Source organism: Accipiter gentilis, chromosome 1 (assembly GCF_929443795.1).
Source record: "Accipiter gentilis chromosome 1, bAccGen1.1, whole genome shotgun sequence".
Taxonomy (NCBI): Eukaryota; Metazoa; Chordata; class Aves; order Accipitriformes; family Accipitridae; genus Astur; species Astur gentilis.
The window spans coordinates 49,027,857-49,048,522 of record NC_064880.1 but is presented as its reverse complement, the minus strand read 5'-3'; the positions used below and the strand labels follow the sequence as shown (position 1 = coordinate 49,048,522).

The 20,666-nt window shown below is 39.8% G+C and overlaps 1 protein-coding gene across 1 annotated transcript in view; it reads left to right on the top strand.

The window, feature by feature from the left end:
* Nucleotides 1–20,666, top strand: part of LOC126038618 (von Willebrand factor D and EGF domain-containing protein-like) — a 188,179-nt gene that overhangs the window by 66,659 nt on the left and 100,854 nt on the right. Inside the window, exons 8-11 of the mRNA XM_049800584.1 lie at nucleotides 2,251–2,324; nucleotides 9,122–9,392; nucleotides 12,416–12,594; nucleotides 16,229–17,172. Coding sequence (XP_049656541.1) covers nucleotides 2,251–2,324; nucleotides 9,122–9,392; nucleotides 12,416–12,594; nucleotides 16,229–17,172 — 1,468 coding nt within the window. The remainder of the gene's footprint in view (nucleotides 1–2,250; nucleotides 2,325–9,121; nucleotides 9,393–12,415; nucleotides 12,595–16,228; nucleotides 17,173–20,666) is intronic.

The window sequence follows — 20,666 nt, the reverse complement described above, 5'->3', positions numbered from 1 at the left end:
AGCAGGGACGGGCCTGATATCTGTGAAGTTGTTTCAGGGCCTCAGCTGGAGGTTTGAGAGCCGTAATCCCACTGCCCAAGAGAATAAATCAGAGCACAGATTTGACCCAGCTAAATTTCTCAGAGCAGTGGCACATCCAAGATGGTATATTTTAAGTAACCAAAACCAAAGTCCCTATGAAATCTATAATTTCACTGCCCTAATTTTTGTGGATTTGCTCATGAAAGGATGAGATTAAACTGCACCAAAAGAATTTTTGTTTTCAAAGGTAAAATGCCTAGTATGGGACTATATCCTTTCCTCTCCAGCATAGGTTCCTTTTAAACTTTTTAAGATTCTTAAATCAGAAATTGCAGCTAATTCAGTCTAGCACACTCACATACCCATATTTTTTCTTGAAGTTACAAATGCTTTCATTAAAATATGAAAATGTAGCAAGTGTGAAATTGAATTAATAATTTTTAATAATAAATTCCATCTATCTCAGTAAAAACTTGATCTATGGAAACATAACAGACATTACCCTCCCTCCCCCCCATTTCCCTGTTGCTGCTTTGCAGTTAATTAGAGGCCTTAATGTACCACAGTTCCTGCAACATATCAAGGAAAAATCCATATATTAAAATCCACATAATCTTTAGTCCTTCAGACTTGTTCAAATATTTTTGATTTATCTGAAAATTGAACAGAAATGGTGGGCAGAACATCCTGACACATTCAGACGCCTGATAAGGCGGATTTCTTCAGCAAACTGAGACTGCCTGCAACTAGGACTTGTATCTTCTGCTGGTATCACGCAAGAAAAGAGCAGAGGAGAAAGGGGCACGCGGCTTTTTCTGTGCAGAGGTTTTACTTAGGAAGGTTGTGGCCATGGAGAAAATGGGAAAATTCTGAGACACTACTTTGTATCACACTGTAGATACAAATATGATTGAGCTCAGATCAAAATGCTGTTCAAAGAGGTGTTCAGTTTTTCAGCCCTCAAGACCATCACTCTGATAGTTTGGTATGCCAGACACCAGCGGGTGCCTAAGCAGTCTCCGTGCGATGGTTAAGGGGCATTTTGAAATACAGATGACATGCTGCTGCAGGTGAGGAATTTTGTCAGGAAGTGTGGTTCTATCTTCACTCCATATTCATTTATTTAATTTCATCACTGTTCCGAAAAGCTAAGTTCTGCTTTGTCACCAAAAGACTGTACAAGGCTACAGTAGCCATTCTTCTTCCCCGCTCCGTGGATTATGGTAGAACTAACTGAATTGCACCTCTGGACTTCTCACGGGCAAAGAGCGAGTAAAGAATTAACAGCCCTGGCCAAGAAATCAGCCTGGCAGGCTGGGTATGGGAAAACCATAACACTTCATCACTCCCTCCAGCATGACTGGGAGCTCTTCATTTTGAAAATCACTATACAACCCAGTCTCGCATTTCTGAGAACTGGATAGCAGAGTATTCAGCCATCAAAAAACCACCACCTTGAGCAGCCGTGGCACTGCAGGCCCAGCACTGCCTGAGATTCAGGTATTGCATCTTCAAAGAGAGCTGCCCTACCTCTGGCTTTCACAGGTATATCTGCTCCTTGCAGGGTGGTGGGACTCTCAGGACTCGCCTGGGACCCAGCTTGTGCCCAGGTAACCAAGAGCTGATGCAGCTGAAGAACTCTTTTGCTATAGTAGATTCTTTCCTCTTTTATTCATGTGCCCAAAACAGACAGCTCCGGCAGCCTGATCTGGGGCCTCGTCACCGGTACCCGATCAATAACCTGGACATCAAATATACAAATCAGCCATTCAGATGCTGTATGAGGAAATCTAAGGTCAAATTAGGGGACAGGCAGTGACTACTACTAAAATATGCTAACACTACTTAATTACAGCATACATCATACCATACTCCAGGCATTAAAATTAGTACAATTTAATAAGCACTCTACTTTCCTGATAATTTTAATGAATGATCTACTTCTTAGCAAAAAATTTAAAAAAAAAAACTTCGCCTTTTACCAGATAACGAAAGACAGTGCATTACATCAGGTGGAATAGGGGCACTTTGAACTCCCTTATTGCATGTGATTAAACTCCGTTGTTTGAAAGCAAAGCCTATTTTGTACCCATTCGCAATCATGTTTTAGAAGTCAGATTTTAGTTTGTACTTGACACATGAATCCTGCCCCTAATGTTTTTGTGAGGAACAGTAATGAAGAAAAACTGCTGTGTAGACTGTATTCATTACACATTTCATTTTAACTAGGTCACAGTTCGAGACCTCCCAACGGGGAACTGCTACTCTTTCACTGATCCACACATTATCACATTTGATGGATGGTGAGTATTCTACTTCGAAATAATTTTGCTCAATTACTGCAGTTTTCAGTTTCTGGATGTAGCATGCATTTGCTTTTACATTAGAATATCAAAAGAGCATTTTACTAGTTTGCTTATAGTGATTAAAGTAGTGCTTCAATAACATACATGGTTTCCTTCCAGCTGTTTAGACTCCTTTTAACAAAAGGACCAGAAATGGATTAAGCTTGAAGCGGCAGTGGTTTTGAGTCTGAATAATTTTTACAAGACGAGGGTCAGATTCCAAAATGTTCTTCAAACAGACCTGTCATGAATGACTTTGAGAGGGATTCTTCACTGTGTGCCATCGTGTTAGTGACACCCCAGTTCCACACAAGTGAGCCATTACATCCCTGTAGCAGCACAGCACACAGGGACAGCCTGCTCCTCCCCAGCAGTTTAGTAACACCTGACGTACAGTCACTCAGCCCAAGGATGCTCTTGCATTCTTCTACTTCCAGAGCTGATTTATGCACAGCTGCTTCTCTGCATGGAGTTGACAGTCATAATCACAACCAAAAAACCATAAAGATGGCCATACTGTCTCAGAGAAAAGAACTCCAGAAATTATAATATCAGGGAAATATCAGGGAAAGAGTGCAAAAATGAAGTTATAAGTCCTCCTGTACTGTCCAGATGTCCTCCTATATTATCCAGCAATAGGTTGCTTAAAGACTTACTGAGCCAAAGGTGGTATATTTGTGTTTGACAGCCTGTACTGTTCAGAACTTTTCTTCGGTTAACTTCCCTAATCGTTCATGAATCTATTTACCCCAGCTATTTAACATAACAGGAAGATTTTAAAGTTTGCATCTAGCACGTTTGATCCAAAGTTGCTAATATTTCAGATCACATTCCAGGTTCATCGTTCTGCCGTTAACCTCCTAATGGCACAGATAATGACTTCAGGCGCACAGCGTCCACAGGGGCTCGGCAGGCATGATATTCTAATTTTGATATCTGAATGTCCCAATTTCAGTCCAGCATGCTTTGGAGGTAGCATGTGAAATGACGTCAAAGCTGGAGAAATCTGTCAATGAAATGTGAGTGAGAAAGGCGGTGACTCTATTAAAGGTTATATGTCTGCCTCAGATAAAGATTTCACCTAAACTGGGTAGTGTCAGCTAGGAGATTAGCTCTGCACATCGAGGGCTTTCCCGTTTTCCTCCTGCTTTGCTGAATACCATTTTTAATGAGGTCGGGCATTTGTTTCATGCAAGTGTGGTTGCTCAATATGTAGAAGCTGCAGAAGAGCTACAAGAGGTGCAAAGACATTCCCATGGCTTATGTATCTGCCATTATTTCAACTCTGGGATATTAAATTAGATTAGAATATTATTTCAACACTCTCTAAATATTTATATTCTAAAATATTCCCTTCTGACTTAGGGCTAAGAATGGACAATGATCTGCCAGGTTGTTGTGTTTAGAAAGTCATAAATCACTGAAAAGTGCCTCTTGAAACAAGGGAACACTCTCAGCCATGTAGCACATTTTTACATTGCTTCCATGGGAAAAAAGGTCTAAAATAAAACAAAGCAATTTTATTTGAATAACTGATTATGCAACCCCGTTATTGATAGCACACATAAATGATTCTAAGCAATTTACAATTCTATTTGAGGACAGGGAGTTTGGAAAAGCCCATCCTTCTGTGGCATTCTGCCTCAGAGTCACACAGCCTTGAAATGGAAAAATCCCAGGATTAGCTTGGCCCCTTGGTAACTGCACGTTTCTTCCTTGTGGACAGGCATTCATTACTGCTCTGTCCAGTGTAGCTTTAAATGAGCCAAGCTGATGGGGCTTCTGCCATCTCAATAACTAGGTTATTTCACTAAGATATATCACTTCTTGATATTCAGCCAAGTTTCTTACCCATCATTTCACAGTCCCATTACTCCTACTTATATTCCCATTTATTATTGTAAATAATTTCTCTTTCAATTATTGTAATGATTATGCCACCCTATTACACATCAGTTAAGCAACTTCTCAGTCTGCCTATCCAAAAAAATGTTAACACATTAGCAAATTGTTTTAAAGCTCTGTATTTAAGGGGTGGGGAATGCAATTCCTGCTTCTGTCCTGATACAAACCTATAACCTAAAGATAAAGGCTGACACAGAGGTATGGAACTGAAGCATTCCTCGTTGGTCATGAAAGGGTACGTGGTGGGAAATCTTGTTTGAAATGAGGTGTTTGTTTGGTATTGTGAATGGAAGAATTGTACAAAAGCCTTGTGGGCTCAAGTAAGAAACTATATGATTGTCCCTCAGTAATAAAAAAGTGTCAGAAAGAGACCGATCTGCAAATTGTAAACAGCAAAGCAAAAGAAGAGAAAAAGCTAAGAGCAGTTTCTCCTAGGGACTATGAAGCAATAGACTGAGAGGATGAGTGGAGCATCAGCTCTTGGAGCTTCATCTACTATAAGGGATCTGTAGGCACAGGCTCAGGTGAGAACATTGCACAGGAAAGAAAAGAAACATCCAAAATTAGTCAAAGAGAACTGAAGGAAATAACAGCCTTTACCCACCTCTTTATGGTTACAAAGACGGCAGCAACCAAAGCTTAATAAACTATCGTCAAAACTGTTTCTGAGATCAAAAGCAGAGTATCCCTCAAACCATATAACCCAAGGAAAACCATTTGTTCCACCACAAAGCCCATGAGTCAGCTTACGAGGAGGCAGCAGACTCTAAGATCAAACTGCTGAAGGCAGAGCTGCTGTGGCTGGGTGGCGATCAGATCAGTTGTCTCTCTTTCCACCCGCTTGAGTCGTGGGGATGGCTCACTGAAAGACTGTCACATGAAAAGCAAGGCAAAGGCTGAAGATGGGGAACATTGCCAACAGCAAAACGGTACGAGTGTTTTCTATGCAAACAGGCGTGCACATAAACATAAACATACTCCTGCCTTCCACAGAGTTGCTTACCTTCTTTGACTTTCCCATTAGCAGTGTTGAAGAGGGAGGAAAAATACACAATGGGGAAAAGCAAGGATGAAAACAAACATGAAAATAGAAAACTGCGACCTTTTGTGGTTTCTAAAATTTAAATGAAGAGCATTAAAAATTTAAAATTTAATTTAAAAATATTTATTTGAATAATTTCTTTAGCAGATTTGTTGAAAAATGGCACGAAAATCAAAAGACTGGAAGATATTTTTTTTTTTGGTAGTAAAATTTTCCTACTGAAGTGGTCACTTCCAATGTATAGGTTGTTTCATGAGGTTTCACAATAATACTTCATTTTGTAACTTCTATAGTGATGTTTTCAATGTTTTTTAACCTGAGATACTGGGTTCACATTACATCTGAGGTAGTTAGCTATTTATTAGGTAACTGAAATATCTAACTCCTACTTCTAATGATAACAACCCCCTTTGGTCTGCCTCCTGCTAATATATTTCTGTATTTATCTTGTAATCTTTTCATTCTTTTGACCAAAGGAAGTGACTGAAAACCAAAGGAGAATGTGTCATATTTTACAGTGTAAGCACAACCAATTTGTGTATATTGGAGCATACATGTGAAATGGCGTTAATTATACTAGCTAAAATCCAGAGAGAGCACTTCCTTTTATAGCAAAGTACCTTCTAAATTAAACAAATGTGAAAGCCTGGTAAAGCAAAAGTATAGGCCTCATTACTAGTTATGGCACATTATAAATATAAAAGCTTTTCATGCCATAAATTGTAGATTCTTAAATATGAAGTACTAGCTTAAAACTAAATATGCAGAAAATCCCTTTAAGGCAAAATATAAAAAGGGAAATATTTCTTCATTGGTGAACTATATTTATCATTCATGTTATTTTGCATTTTACCTTAAAAAAAGGAAGAAGATTTTTCATATTTCTCAAACATTTATGCTGTTCCATCCATCAATATTATCACAGGGGCAATGGGGCCATTTCCTGCACAATAGCAAAATCCCTCAGCTTGGACAGCTTCACGCTTCTGGTTGGCTTTAACGGCGTTCATCATAGTAGCCCACAACCAAGTCCTGGGCATGAGTAGCCCTGCCAGAAATGCTGTTCTTTTTGATAGTCTGTAGAAGTTTATATGACCCCAAGCATCCAGTGACTGCTGAACGTAACCCAACAGCTTTGGTCCCCAAGAACAGCATGACCAGTCCTTAGTGGTGAGCGCTCTGAAACCAGAGGACATCCTCCAGCATCACCCAGCACTTCCTAAGGGTCACAACCAGCATAAAATAGTTCTTACTAGCAAGGAAAGAGGGAGCCTGGAGGGACGTTTCAACAAATCAAATAATTTGGTGGCAGAACTGTGGGGGGAAATCTTTAGGACCAGCCACAGTAATAACTGAATTAATAGAAACATTAAGTGTAGCTTGGTGAATAGTAAGTGCATTGTGTTAGTTAATCTAATGCTACTAGTAGTAATTGTTTACATGTGTTTATGTTCCCTTCTGTCCCTCTCTCACAATAAACCAACAGAAATTATTCCTATAGCATCTCACTGTCATAACCAAAGACATAAGACAAAGACACTTCATAATTCTTGGTTTAAGAGCACAACTTGAGCCATGACTTCATGCTGGGACAAGAACTTGCTGGACCCCTTGAAAAACATCCCAAACACATAGATGCAGAGGGAGGGAACCGCTTTCCACCCAGTACATCCATTGCTACAGACTATTAGGGAAGCAAAATGGGGAAGCGCACTGTGGAGGGCAATTTAGACACAAGCAGTGTCACCTGGTTCACAAAGAACACCCAGAGCTCCCTCATGCAAGAACTCCAGCAACTCTACTTCATGCTTTTAGTGCCACAAGCAATTTCTCAAATGTTGTCCAAAGAATCATTATCACAATTACAGTTGTATAAACATCATAAAAGTTTACCTGACTATGTGCAATTATCCATTCAAGTAATTCAAAGGCAGCTGAAAGCTTCAATTTAGACACACTGCAGATTTGTTATGTGCTATGCAAGCTATGCCCTGACTTAATTGAAGGACTCTAAGTGACATCCAGAACAGTTGGATTGGGTCCACTGTCAATGCTTATTAAGCAGTAAATAGCTCCCGCACTGTAACTGCAGTGATATTTATATGTATATGCTAATACAGTCTTATTTACCAGATCCAGCTGATTAGTGTGGGTACAGCCATTCTGACGCATTATTTTCCATCAACCTCTCTAAACACCTTTCCTCCTTTCCCCCTGTTGAAGGAAACTGTGGAAGGTGATTCTCATAAAATATCCTGTCTCCTCTGTCTCAGCTGTGAAGATGTCTAAATGGAGCTAGTACTTGATGTTAAAAGAGATTATCTATTTTTTATGTTGTCCTTAGTTCTAATCAATCTTAGCAACAGCATCTGCGCGGTGTACTTAGGATTTATGTACCTGATTAGAAAATAAGATGAGACAGAACCATTCAAAATCTTATCGTTTCATGGCCAACTTCACTAAGTTTTTCAAGATGAAAGATAAAGTCAGATGTGTTTTCTAGCAGAGAAAAAAAGCAGTTGGAGTATAAATTCTTACTGTGTTTTAAGCTACGTAGTTTTCTATGGCTTTTATTCTGAAGAGAAATAAAATGCAGATACATACATGCTAAAAGATCTCAGTTCTTGAGCCATTTGTTCCTCTGTATAGGAAACATTAAAAGACTGGAAAAATATTGATGTCTGTATGACAGTGCCTAAAAATAATCCTGCTATTTAGTTAAGGTATTTTATACATTCCTTTTTACATTTTCTTCTTTTATTGTAGAAAAGAATAATGCTTATTATTATAAGCTTATATCTTCGTTTCCATGTTACTTAATTTCATAAAAATCCTGTTTGAAACTAAATGCAGTATACAGCGCCTTAAAAGGAAGTAGAATAACCATCATTTTTAAAGATGGCAGCTGTTGGCTTGTGAGGAGAAAACTCCAGCAACATATATAAAGTATACAGCTACTGCTTTCTTTACTTTTATTCATCACATTAGAATAAAGCAGAGTAAGACTAAAGTAGGCTTATGGAGTAAGAAAAGAAAGACCAAGCAGAAGAGGATCTTCTCGCAGGTTCCTGTTGTGGAAACCCAAGGGGCTGCAGGCAGGAGGGGTTTTACCTGGCTCAGGTGCAGGGGAAACCCTTGCAAAGTTATTAAAATTATTCTGCTCATGGCCTCACTCGGGTGGAGCAAGGACTTTCTGTACAGGGAAGAATGAAAGTCCCGAATTGTTCAACACACTGCACTGCGCTGATTGTCAATCCATTTAGAGCAAAAGTTGTGCTTACAGGGAAGTTGGAGGCGGGGGGGGGAACCAAGTTCATTTTAACAGGTTTTTCAGTAGAATCCCAGTTTTTCACACAAAGTATTCACCTAGCCGCAGTCAGTCTTGTAAAAGTTAGTGATTAGTCACAGAAGAGGTTATTTGAGCACTGATTTTGCTTTGAAGAATACCATGCTGTAAAGCATCCGGTTAGAACCAAAACATATTTATTAAGGCCTGGAGGCAGGGACTTTTTCCTATTTGCTTTTTATCAAATGTTTATCCTTTTTATCCATGCCTGTTGCCATGGCAGCAGCTGGGAGACAGCTACCCGCTTTTTACATGAATTCTTAGGCACTTAACTGCGATGGCGTTCCCTTGCTTACGGCGCAGGAGAAACGCTTCCCCACGTGTTGATTTTCCCTCGTCCAAGGCCAGCCGCCACGCTGGTCTAATTAAAGAGTGCTGTTGTACGAGTACCAACAAATGGCCATCACGGGTGGATGCTCTGGGGTCTCTACATCCTCTTTTTTGTTGTTTGTTGCTGTTTAGGCGCTACGATAACTATAAAATCGGCACCTTCCTTTTGTGCCGGAGCATGTCGCGGACATTTGAAGTGCACGTTCGGCAGTGGGATTGCGGAGGCCACCGCTCCGCCACCGCCTGCAACTGCGGCGTAGCCGCGCGAGAAGGGGGTGACACCGTGGTGCTGGACACCTGCAATGGCCATTTTCGGGAGAGCAGACCCCAGCTAGCCATCAAAAGCACCGAGGCATCGCCACGTGTCAAAATCCTAAAGTCCTACGGAGGGAGAAAAATAACAGTACGTGGATATTTGAGTACTCTCGTTGTTCTTTAAAAATGTGAATTTAATATTTCTGAATTATTAATGAAGTTGCTACAAAAATTTCTATCTGAAGCCATAAGAGAGCCTGCAGCAAAATGTACCAAAAAACGAGATGCAGGGAAGAAGCTGGTTAAAGCATTAGTTTAACAAACTGTAAAACAAAACAAAACAAATATCTCTGGAAATTTCTCGGAGACATAGCAGAGTGCCAATGTTGTTACTTACTCTCTGCAGTATGGCAATCCGCTCTCTGTTTGTTTATGCTAGGCACTACGCAACCACATCACATAAAGTAAATTTCTTTGCAGAGCTTATGGTATAAATATTCAAGGAAAGATCACAGGTAGCAGAATAATGTACTTTTAGAGTGGAACAGTAAGGCAATATTAGTCAGATCCAGATAGCCCCCAAAAGCCATGAAAATGGGCTGCAAATGTGCAACATTTGGTATAATTTAAAGCATTTGCCTAAAAAATATATGGCCCCAACATACTTTGCATGAATATCACTTATCCACACTAATCCAGTGAAATCTCTGGAAGAATAAGAGCAGGCTGCAAGAGGGGCTTTGGTGAGGAGAAGAGCCACAAATTACAGCCAAGAAGATAATTTTATCCTAGAGTTGTAGCATCAAGATTTATTGCCAGGAAATGTTCTGGGTGAAGGCAGGTCTACAACAGAGCCAGAATGATGCAGGGAGTGCCTGTGCTTGGCTCTCCTTGTGATCTGGCTTGGAATAGATCTTAGTAAGGTAGTAATTGGAAGTCTGTTAATTATAGCATTGAGAAAAAAGCAGAAAGCAAGCTGTCATTTCATTTTGCAACTGAATGCAATATAATTACTTTTTTATTACTAGTATAATCTTAGCAAGGAATCCCTATTCTCATTTACATCTCATGTAAGTCTCAGTGAAACAAACCAGGAGACCCCTGGGACACAAATATGAATCCTGCCCTGATCTGAATGGGAATCTGTAGGAACTGTGCAGCAATGAACACGATCCCTGATCACGCCGCTGTGCACGGTACATCCCAGTTTGCTCGGGAGTTGCCCATCACCAACCTCGCGCAGCGCAAGAGCCGGCTCCCCCACGGCTCCCGTGCTGTTCAAGGCTGATGCTTTGAATGGGGTTAAGTCACTCTCTTTTCTGTGCAAGCTTCCAGCAGGCAGTCGCTATATATCTCTGCAAGACTGAGGTCTCAAAAAAGCTTCTTCAAAGCCTAACCCAGCGGTGTTAAATCCAGGTGGGTTACAGAAAACCTGGGCAGTTGTTAAGTCCTCAGTGGCAGGTGGGATGCCTTGCCCAGGGCAGCAGGAGGAGAAAGGGTTACAGCCCTCTGAATTCCTGAAATGAATCCACACCTGGAAATATTAATCCAGACAGCATAGAAGACTGGAGCAGCTCATGCAGTCCTGACTGCAAGGATTTTATATGCAGCCTTGTACGAAATGCTCCTCCCTGTAGTAAGGCATATAATTAGAAGGCACATGTTTATCTGAAGAAGGGAATCCAATCCTACCCAGCACTGTGTCAACTGCAGTTTTCCTGCTCTACCCATTAAACCACTAAGAAAAAATTAACCCATCAGGCCACTTGAGCTTTATGTTGGGGAATCTTTTTATATTTTTAAACTTACCTTGGGAAGCAAAACATACAGCCAAGGTGGAGGTACAGCCAAGACCTTCTGATGTATTCAAAGAACTGGGTTTATATGATGACTTCCTTTATTCACCAAGGCCAATAATTTTTGAAAAAAGGATGTTTTAAATGCCCTGATCAAAACACAGAGGGCTTGAGTTCAAAACATAGTGGCCCCGGCTGTTATTACAATCAGTGGCACTTTGCTGCTCCGCTCAGCCGGGCGAGGAGATCACTCACGGAGAGCTCCTCAAAAAGTATTCTCACGCCCAAAATGATGACTGGGAAGCTAAAATGGGCAAAATTGCTATTTAGTACAGCCAAAATGTAAACTCAGGAATCCAGCACAGCAATACAAATATAAGCTAGCTGCTTTTTCACAGATATAAATAGATTTAGTGGGGAGGAACTTAGAAGGGATGAAAAAATCCCCACTGAAAGAAAGAAAAGTAGTGGACATTGTTTGGCTGAATAAATTATACTTAGGCAGGGGTCACTTAAAAAAAGGAAAATAATTATTTTTAAATTATTGTAATGAGATGTTTCCAACTATTTATGTACGTTAAAGATTAACTGAAAACATTCAATTTGGGATCAAAAAAAAATTTTACGGTTACTTATCAGGATAGAGTGCTCCTGCTCCCACTCCTGGCACAGATCAGTTTCAAAATAATTTTCTTTTTACCTGTAAAAATAAAGCAAATGAACAAAAATGCATTTCAGTCGAACAGGGTTTTTTTCTTTTCTTTTTTTATTAATATTATTTGGTTGGGACACCAATCTGAAAAATCCATTATCCACACAGTTACTTCTTTGTCTTAACTTCAAGATTTTTTTTTTCCTTTAAAGGTCAGTGTAAGCCTACCACAAGTTCTTTAATGAGAAAATTGCTTTATCCACTTTAAAACACAATCATTTTCTGGGTAATCCAGCCTTGGAAAATGAAACGATTTTTCAGAGAGAAGAAAGCTGTTTTTCAAACTTGGCAGTTTATCTAAAAGAAATTATTTCCCAGGCAAAGACACAAGGGTGGCCTTATTGTTATGGAATTCACTTCAAAAATTAGCTGGTAACTTACCAGTGGGAAAACTTCAATGGATGTAATTATTAATTTAAAAAGAAAGTACTTGTGCAGTTTTATATTTATGTAATGCTATCAGATATTAGTACCATGGAATCTGAAAGCACGCTACATAATAACACAAATAAATATTTATAGTGTATCTAAGTGATCTTAAATTACCTCTGCCATCGCCAATGTCTTACTTTGATATTTTCTTTTATAAAAAGGGACATTTTTTTATTGCATAAAAAGCTTGGTAACAGCTTCGATTCACTGGGGGTTTTTCCGCCTCTTCAGATCCTGTTCCCTTCAGGAGCGTTTGTTCGAGCTGACGTGAGCGAGTGGGGAATGGGTCTGACGGTGAGGACGCCGGGTAGCGACTTCAACAGCACCAGAGGTTTGTGTGGCCTCTTTGACGGGATCGGTCACAACGACCTGAGCAATGTGCCTGAGGAAGACTTCATAGAGGAGTGGAGGTACAAAGCGAGAGAGGATCCCGGCCTGCGAGATGCTCTGTAGCACTGTTTCAAGGGGTGTTGATAGGTTTATTTCATTACAGACTCCCCTAACGACCTGACAGAGAGATCCACTTAATCTAGCGAGGGAAGCCAGGAGACCCATTACCGGCCGAACAGCACGGGGCCTTAATTTTCAGTCAGCACAATACACATAAGCAGTTACTGAGAGAGAAGCTTCATATTCGCAAGTGATGTCACATTAACAGCTGTGTGAAGATCCCACTCAGCTGTGGAAAAAATTGTGGTTCTCACCCACACTGGAAAATGTAGATAACTGACAATACGGATTAATTAAGGGTTTGGTATTTCCCTTGTTCTTTTATTCCCAAACACTAATTACAATATGTGAGCATAGATTAAATGTTACATTTTGACAAAGTGTGGTGATATATGTACCATGCTAAAACTTAATGTCTACTCTAATAATGACGACATTGAGCTCTAAAAACGTGCACTTTCTGAGACAGATGGTCTGGAACTAAAGCCAGGGGTCTGGTGCTCTGACATATCCCTATCCCTACCTCTACCCCTACCCCTACCCCTATCCCTATCCCTATCACTGTCCCACATTTTAATTCCTATTGCTGAGCTCTAAATGTGCCTAACAGGTGTTCCTAAAACCAAAATGGGTTTGGTTGACTGTGTAGTTTTGTTTGTAAAGTATGTTTTGCAAATAAGGAAAAATAAGTCGAACCACGTTAGCGTACCACTTAATTTGTACATGGGAAATCAGAACAATCAACAATAAATTTTTAAACCTATTGAATTTCAGAAATTAAACAAACACCTCTACCATATTCTAGTCATATTCAGTGGGCCTAAGTAATGGCTATTTAATGGCAATTTTGACCTGTCATTACAAATTTTACTATTTAGAAGTCAACAGCCATCTTTCAAATCTTAATAATGTCATAATCAGTCAGAGCTTCCTTCTGGGAAGGCAAATGGAGAAATAGTTTGGTGCAAGTACCAACCAACTGCTGACTACCCAAAAAGGGGCTAACAAGATTCTTAGGAGGACCTGTTCAAAGCAAGTTTGTTGAAAGCTCAGAAGCCAAAGCACAATATATAGGAATTACAGAAGTTTTCTAGGGCTCAGCACATATGATGGAGATGCTTCAGGGAGGGCAGAAGAAGCTCCTGCTAAGTGAGAAGGGCAGAAAGGGTGATGAGTTTCACCTTGTGGTACTCCCAAGGGTGAATCTCAAGGACCTTTCAGAACCTGGTTAAAAAACCAAACCCATCAAAGGCTGAGGCCACCTCCAAAGGAGACTGGATCGGTTTCTGATCCACCCGCAGAGAAATGGCACAGTAAAACCCAAAACCTAGAGGGTGATTTTTCTGCTGCTGTTTTTAATTTCATATTAAATAACACTGAGAACATGTTAGGTTTTCTCCAACACCTGAAGCTAGTCTGATTGCTCACCACCTGGCAGTTCGGCTCTTTCCCTGGCTCTCACCTCTCTCAAGCAGCTGCAGGGCTCTGAATGGCACAGATCTGTTTTAAACATCGGCTTTCCAATGCAACTTTTAAACAATAAAACAACATCAGAGCCTCCCAGCCCTTAAATAGCATCCAGACAGAGAAAAGCTGAATTTTAAAGCATGTATTTTAAGTAGGTAAAATAAATTTTTCAAACCATTTTTCAAATCTTTTGAGAAACCAGCAGCAATGGTATTAATTTTGGACTCTTTCTTTATAACAGCATCCAACTCAGTTTGAAAAACTTGTCTTTAGTTCTTCCTTGATTATAATGGGCAGCTAAGAGCAATGATAGTCTGGTCATCTTATGCAGGGGACAGAAGACACATCCTAGCTCACTGAAGTGCTGTCGGTATGTGCATGCCTCTGAGGAAGGATGGAGTTTCCAGTGGTTCCATCCTTTCCACACCATATACCCCCCTCTTGTTGACCAGGGCTGACCAAAGGAAGGTATCTGGTTTCACACAGGAATAACAAAGGAATTTGTTTCAATAAAATATCAAGGCGGAAGAGTTTCATTTAACTGAAATATTCATTTGTGGTTTAAGTTTCTGTCCTGATTCTGGACAAGTTTATGTGATTTTTTAGTTAGTTAGTTATTAAATATGTGATATTTACCCTAGCCTCTAATTTATGTAGCATTCCCTCAAAGAAAGAGCTACTTCTGCTGCCTTAGTTTAGGTTTACAGTTAGTTCATGATGTAAGTCTGGGTAGCTTCAGCCGCAGGTAACACCACCGTGCAGAGCCAGAGGAACGGTGCATGCAGGACTCCCACTCAGACACTAAACTGTGTTGTCCAAAAGACTCGTATTCACCCAATATGTTTTATTGTTATAGGCTGTAGGAAAATGCAGAATAGCCTCTGCGTTTGTGCGAGCATGAAAGCTCTCCTGTTGTATCACAGTGTATTCTGTTGTGCCCACACATTGGGAAAAATGGTTTCATAAATGTCTGGGCTCATGTTTCAGAAGAAGAAATTGGTTCATGTTACCTGTGCCACCATGATGTTTTATTTAAAAGTTAGTATTTTATCAATGATCAAAATAGTAATATCATATATGCCATTTTCAATATATTTTGGAAAAATTGGATAAAGGCAATTACATTTTCTACAACAGTATCTAGAGTCTGGCTCCAAAATTTTGGCAAATGCTTTCACTTTCCTGCAATCTCTACATTCTGGCTGCAAGACAAAATTAATGCCAAAATAATTTAAATTTTTGGTGATAATTCCAATTTGTCTGGAAATGACTTGATGCCAACTATTGGGACGAGAAGCATATCTTTTTCTATGAAGCTCCAGGATCCCTCTTGTGCTGCATAAATAAGATCAATAAGAAATCTTGTACTCATGATATTTCCAAAGAAACTTTAATCATGGCTGTTTATTCAAACTGAACTCTCTAGAAGTTCATCCATCATTAAAGCTGGACTAAATTAAAAAGGGGAAAAAAATCATCACCTCACCTTATTTGATAGCCTAGCCCTATGATCAAAACTGCAGAAAACTGCTCTGTGTCATAAGAAAAACTCAAAGAAAGCTCCATTAGAAGACAAGAATGAAATAAAGTATAAATTAAAAAAAAAAAAAAATTAAAGGAAAAAACATTTGAAAGAGAAAACATAGTGATCCGAGTCTTAGAGGAAAAACCTAGTAAGGAGAGCACAGGCAAATAGATAAAGATGGTTTTCATAATAAAGCATTTGAAACAAACACATCTTTCTTGTCATTCTCCAAGCTGTATCTGAGTCACGCCAGGGACAAATCCAAGGCCTTATTTCATGTGTAATATGCAAAGCGTAACCTGCACCTTAGAGGAAGTTCTGCAAAGAGAAATCAAGCAGTTAGGCAACGCTCCAGCAAAGCACTTAAGCATCTGTTACTAAAAAGTCCCCATGTAGTGCTAAAGAATGTACAGGACAACTCAAGAAGGGCAGTGCAAAAGCAACTAAAGAAAACAGAGATTAAACTTAAGCATTTTCTTAAGTACTTTGGTAGATTGGGAATTTATACATTCCCCAGCCTCAGGGAAGGAAAGTGTACTTGGTATTGTAGACTAATCTGTTGAAAGTTTCCTCCCTCTAATCTCTTTCTATTTTTAAATCAGAATACCTCCAGGGAAGAGTTTATTTGACAAGACTCCAGCACCTTCTGAGGGGAAGGAAAGGAAAAATTACTGCAGATGTCAGAAGGAGAGCACTAAGTCCGTGCCCGTGGTAAACACGCTGAATGCCTTTCAGACTGCTTTCCCTCCATCCTCTGGTTGCCGTTACGATCATGTGGATTACACCTCTGCAATCCCGTATCTAGATGTTACGTCAGAGTTTGTCACTCACTCAGAAGTAGAGTCTACTTTAAGAAAAGATGAGAAACTGTCGACCAAGTCTTTTGATCAGAGATATCTGCCTAAATCAGTCCAAAGGCGAGGTAGCCCCGAGGACCGATTAAAACCCCTCGCACACAATGTTTCCATGAAAAGCAACAGTTCCATTAACTCTACCAAACCAACAGAAGACCTGAGGAGAGCAAAAAGGCAAGAAGACTATTATGAATACTCATCCTTTCACCCATTGCATGGCTCAAGCCAGAGAGACTCAGAGAGCTTTGCATATTTTTTCCCAGAGGATTACTTTGAAGGGATTAGGACGAAACTTCCACTGGCATGGCCCACTCCCAATGGCTTAACCGCTGCCAAAGCTCGGGAGATTTGCCACCAAATTCTTGCAAATTCCACGATTGGCTTAGTGTGTAAAGGTCTCCTTGGAAAACAGATGGATGAGGCAATTGATATCTGCCTTTTAGATCTGCAGCTCAAAGATGACGTGGCTTGGGTGAGGGCACTGATAGCCCTTTTGGAAAATGAATGTGAAAGAAGAGTGTTAGGAAACAGAAACAGAGTGTTTCATGCAGGAAACCAGCCATCTGCTACCCAGGAGGAAATCCTCACCGCTCTCCGGTGTCCTGCTTTCTGTAACGGCAATGGACAATGTACTGAACTGGGCTGCCAGTGCTTTGAAGACCACAGCTCCTACGACTGTAGCATTGCCAAAAGTAAGTAAAAAATTCTGTTTGTTCCTACCCTACCCATCTTTCCATGGTATTAGAATTATTAGGTAGAACATCTGCACAGAGTTGTTTGCTCTTCAAACAGTGCTACTAGTAAGATATTTGATGAATTAGTAATCAGTTTTTTGACCTTGAAGAGCCGATCAAAATATCTGGTTGGCTGGTCCTTCACTTTTTCGCCTCAGTAACTTTTTAAAAATGGATTTTACAAGCCCCTTAGCAAATTGGTTTTGCAGAAGTGATTTTCTTTACATCTGATCTATCACCAGCATGCTGACAAGCAAGCTTCTGACAAAAAAGAGGGTCCTGCTCACCTTGTGGTCAATATTCATGTTAACACTGTATAGATATTTCTTTTTTTTCCCCTGATCAACGGAGAATAAAATTTGAAAATTAATTTCAAACACTGTACTTGTAACAAAAAAAAATTAAAAGTGACAAAATGAACAGGTAACATTGTCAAAGCCATAAAATAGCTACAGGACATATTCGAGCCTGCAGACCTGATTCTGCAAATATTTATGAATTACATTTACACAGGAGACTATCCCACTAGGTTTGTTTCTTCTTTACAGTTCAGCCTCTCAAAGGATAAATCCCAGTCCAATGTGAGTACTGACAGGGCTTGAAACTAAGCACATGCATAAATGTTAGCATTAATTTCAAAATGCAAGCCCTGCCTCAGCAAACCGCATAAGCTTATGCTTGAAGTTACAAAAAGGTGCTTAAAGCTCAGCCGTACAGTTGAGTTCCTGCAGCTTAAGAAGTAACAGTATTTCAGCTAAACTGAAATGACAAGGCATGCTCTCTTAAACCATCCCAAATGTGGGGGAAAGCCTTTTTCTATGATGCTTAGGACATTATTCTGTATTTAGGACAGGTAAAGTTCATATCTAGGGTTAGTCGAGACATCCAAATGTCCATCCAGCCCTGGGAGCTCAGCGGCACATCCGATACCCCAACGCATTTACTAGCTGGGACAGGATTACCCATGTGCTTCACAATAGATATGTCTTTAGTGCGCTGATTTAAAGTGGTTAAAATATATCCTGAGATTTATTATCTTTTTTTGTTAATAGCAGGCTAAAATTTGCAGGATCATTTCCTAGATATGGAGGAATTCATTCTCTTCTATACAGAGAACAACTGACACCAGTGACCGAAAAGCGAGTTGAGCAATTTTGCAGTAATTGTCCAATATACAATTCAATGTTTAATTTCATTTCTCTGTGATACGGTCAGGTTAGGGGGGTTGCTTAGGCCAGATTTTTAAATTTTATTTTATTTTGCTATGGTTGAAATCCCAGAGATTAGAGGAAAATAACTTCAATATGACCTTTCAAGTAAAAGTTAATGGCACCTTGTCTTCTTGCTGCGACATCAAATATAAACAAGGACAGAGTACAGAGCACGGCCTGAGATTGCACAGGGAGGTGAGAAGTGGAAAACAAACATACATCAGCTGTGGCAAACATGCCGTAAGCCATTACTAGTCCCTCATCTGGCTGCTTTGTCTCTCTCTCACCGCCTTTGCTTCACTTTTCTCCACTTGAGGAAAACGTGGTAGTTAGTCTTTGCTTCAAATCACTTCTCTTTTGGGAGTCTGGTTTATTAGAGTTCACAGTACATCAGATTATTCCCTCCCATTTTCCAAAGAGTCACTAGTATCCCGACTCCCCCCGGCAGAGCTGGAAACCTCTCTGCTCCGCTGGTCCGGGGCTCCCGTGGGGTCTCCACTGAGCCAGAGCGGCTCTGCGGAGGCTGAGTTTTTAGCACGAGCATCCTCGTACTTGGCCTGGTCCCTGGGGGAAGCAAGCTTGGTGTTGGGTCTGCAAAAGAGCCGTGCTGTTGCAATTAGGAATGTATAAATTGCCCTTAATGTTTATACGACTCCACTTTCTGGGGGTGAGTTTCTTAGTGTTGTGACAAAATTAATATTGACAGCTTCAGCAGTTTTCCTAATACAAGGCAGAAGGCCCTTTTCCAAAATTCCCGTGCAGTTTTCCCAACATTTCAAGGGCAATATTTGATTTAAAAAGTGAATGGCCCTTGTTCGCTCTATCACACTGTATACAACCCACGTTATCTTAGCTGCAGCTAAGGACTTGTATTTTTCTTAAACTAATACCTGTAAAATATTTTCTGTGGGTGTAAACTTTAAGTACAAATATTATTTTTTATTTAAGAAAACCTACAGAACACATTAATAATAACTATTTGAGGGGAAGCATGCTTTCTAGCTAAATAAAGCAAGCTCGGAGGGGAAAGCATTAAATAAAAATGTAGTAGAAATTGGCATTTTGAGCCACCAGTATTTATTTTTCTCCTGAGGAAAGGGTAGTGGCCTAACTCTCTGATGTGCAGGGTATGTCTTCCCAAGGGTGCACCTGACCTGGGGAACATTTACCATTCATTTTTCTTTTTTCCACCATACTAGTGAGATTAAATGCTGCCCTCTCATCAACAGCTGTCCATCTCCAGAGGTGTAAGACAACAGTCACTCATGGTATATTCTACACCATGAACATACACTGGGAACTTACTCATTTGGACAGAAGAAAAATGAAAAAAAAAAAAAAAAAAAATCAAAATGTCACAACAGACTGTTTTTAAGGCTAGTGGAATTAACTTTAATCACTAAAATCTTCTCTTTAAAATACAATTATTTTTTTTTTTTCTATTTGTAATCTGTCTGCCAGTTTGTACAGGGTAAAACCCTGAACATGCAGCACAGTTCATGGGGATGGACCCCTCAGCCCATGGAAACCTCTGAGCTGTTTTCTGTATGAAAACTAGGATCTTAAAGAGGAACTCTTGTCTCCCAAATATCCTTGTAGACAATAATACTACTTAGTAACTCATTGTGCATTCTACATCTTAAAGAAAATATTTATTAAAAATATTTTACAATCTGTTTTTCATTAAAATGGGGGGGGGGGGGGGAGGAAGCAGCTGCTTAAGCAAATATAACTTAAAAAAAAATTGCTAACAAATGAAAAAAATCCATTAATGCTTTTGAGAGTTTTTTTGTTAAAGAAGGGATTCTCCTTCATATAAAAACCTAGGGTTTTTTTGGCTGGATTTGGTTTGGATTGTTGTTTTTTTCACCCAAAATAAAGACACTAAAAATAAAGAGGATCCATTTCCTGACCACATTTACCTAAGACATCATGGTATTTACAAATGGGAACAATGGTGATTCAGAGAGTTGCAAATACCTTCTGTAAAATGGGTTCCACAAATTCAAAACACTTCAGCAAATGTACCTTTGAATCCATAAATTGCTATCACTTGACTCTTCCCAAAGTATGTTGCTAGAACCGTCCTCAGCTCTTCCATGTGATGGGTGAGTGGCAGGCAGTATGAATTTCCCCCGATGTCAGTGGTAACAGTTTGAAGATCATCATCATATCAGTCCTTTTAAAGAGAAGGGCTTCCTTTAGTTTGGGGAACATAACACTGAAACATGTTACAGTGGA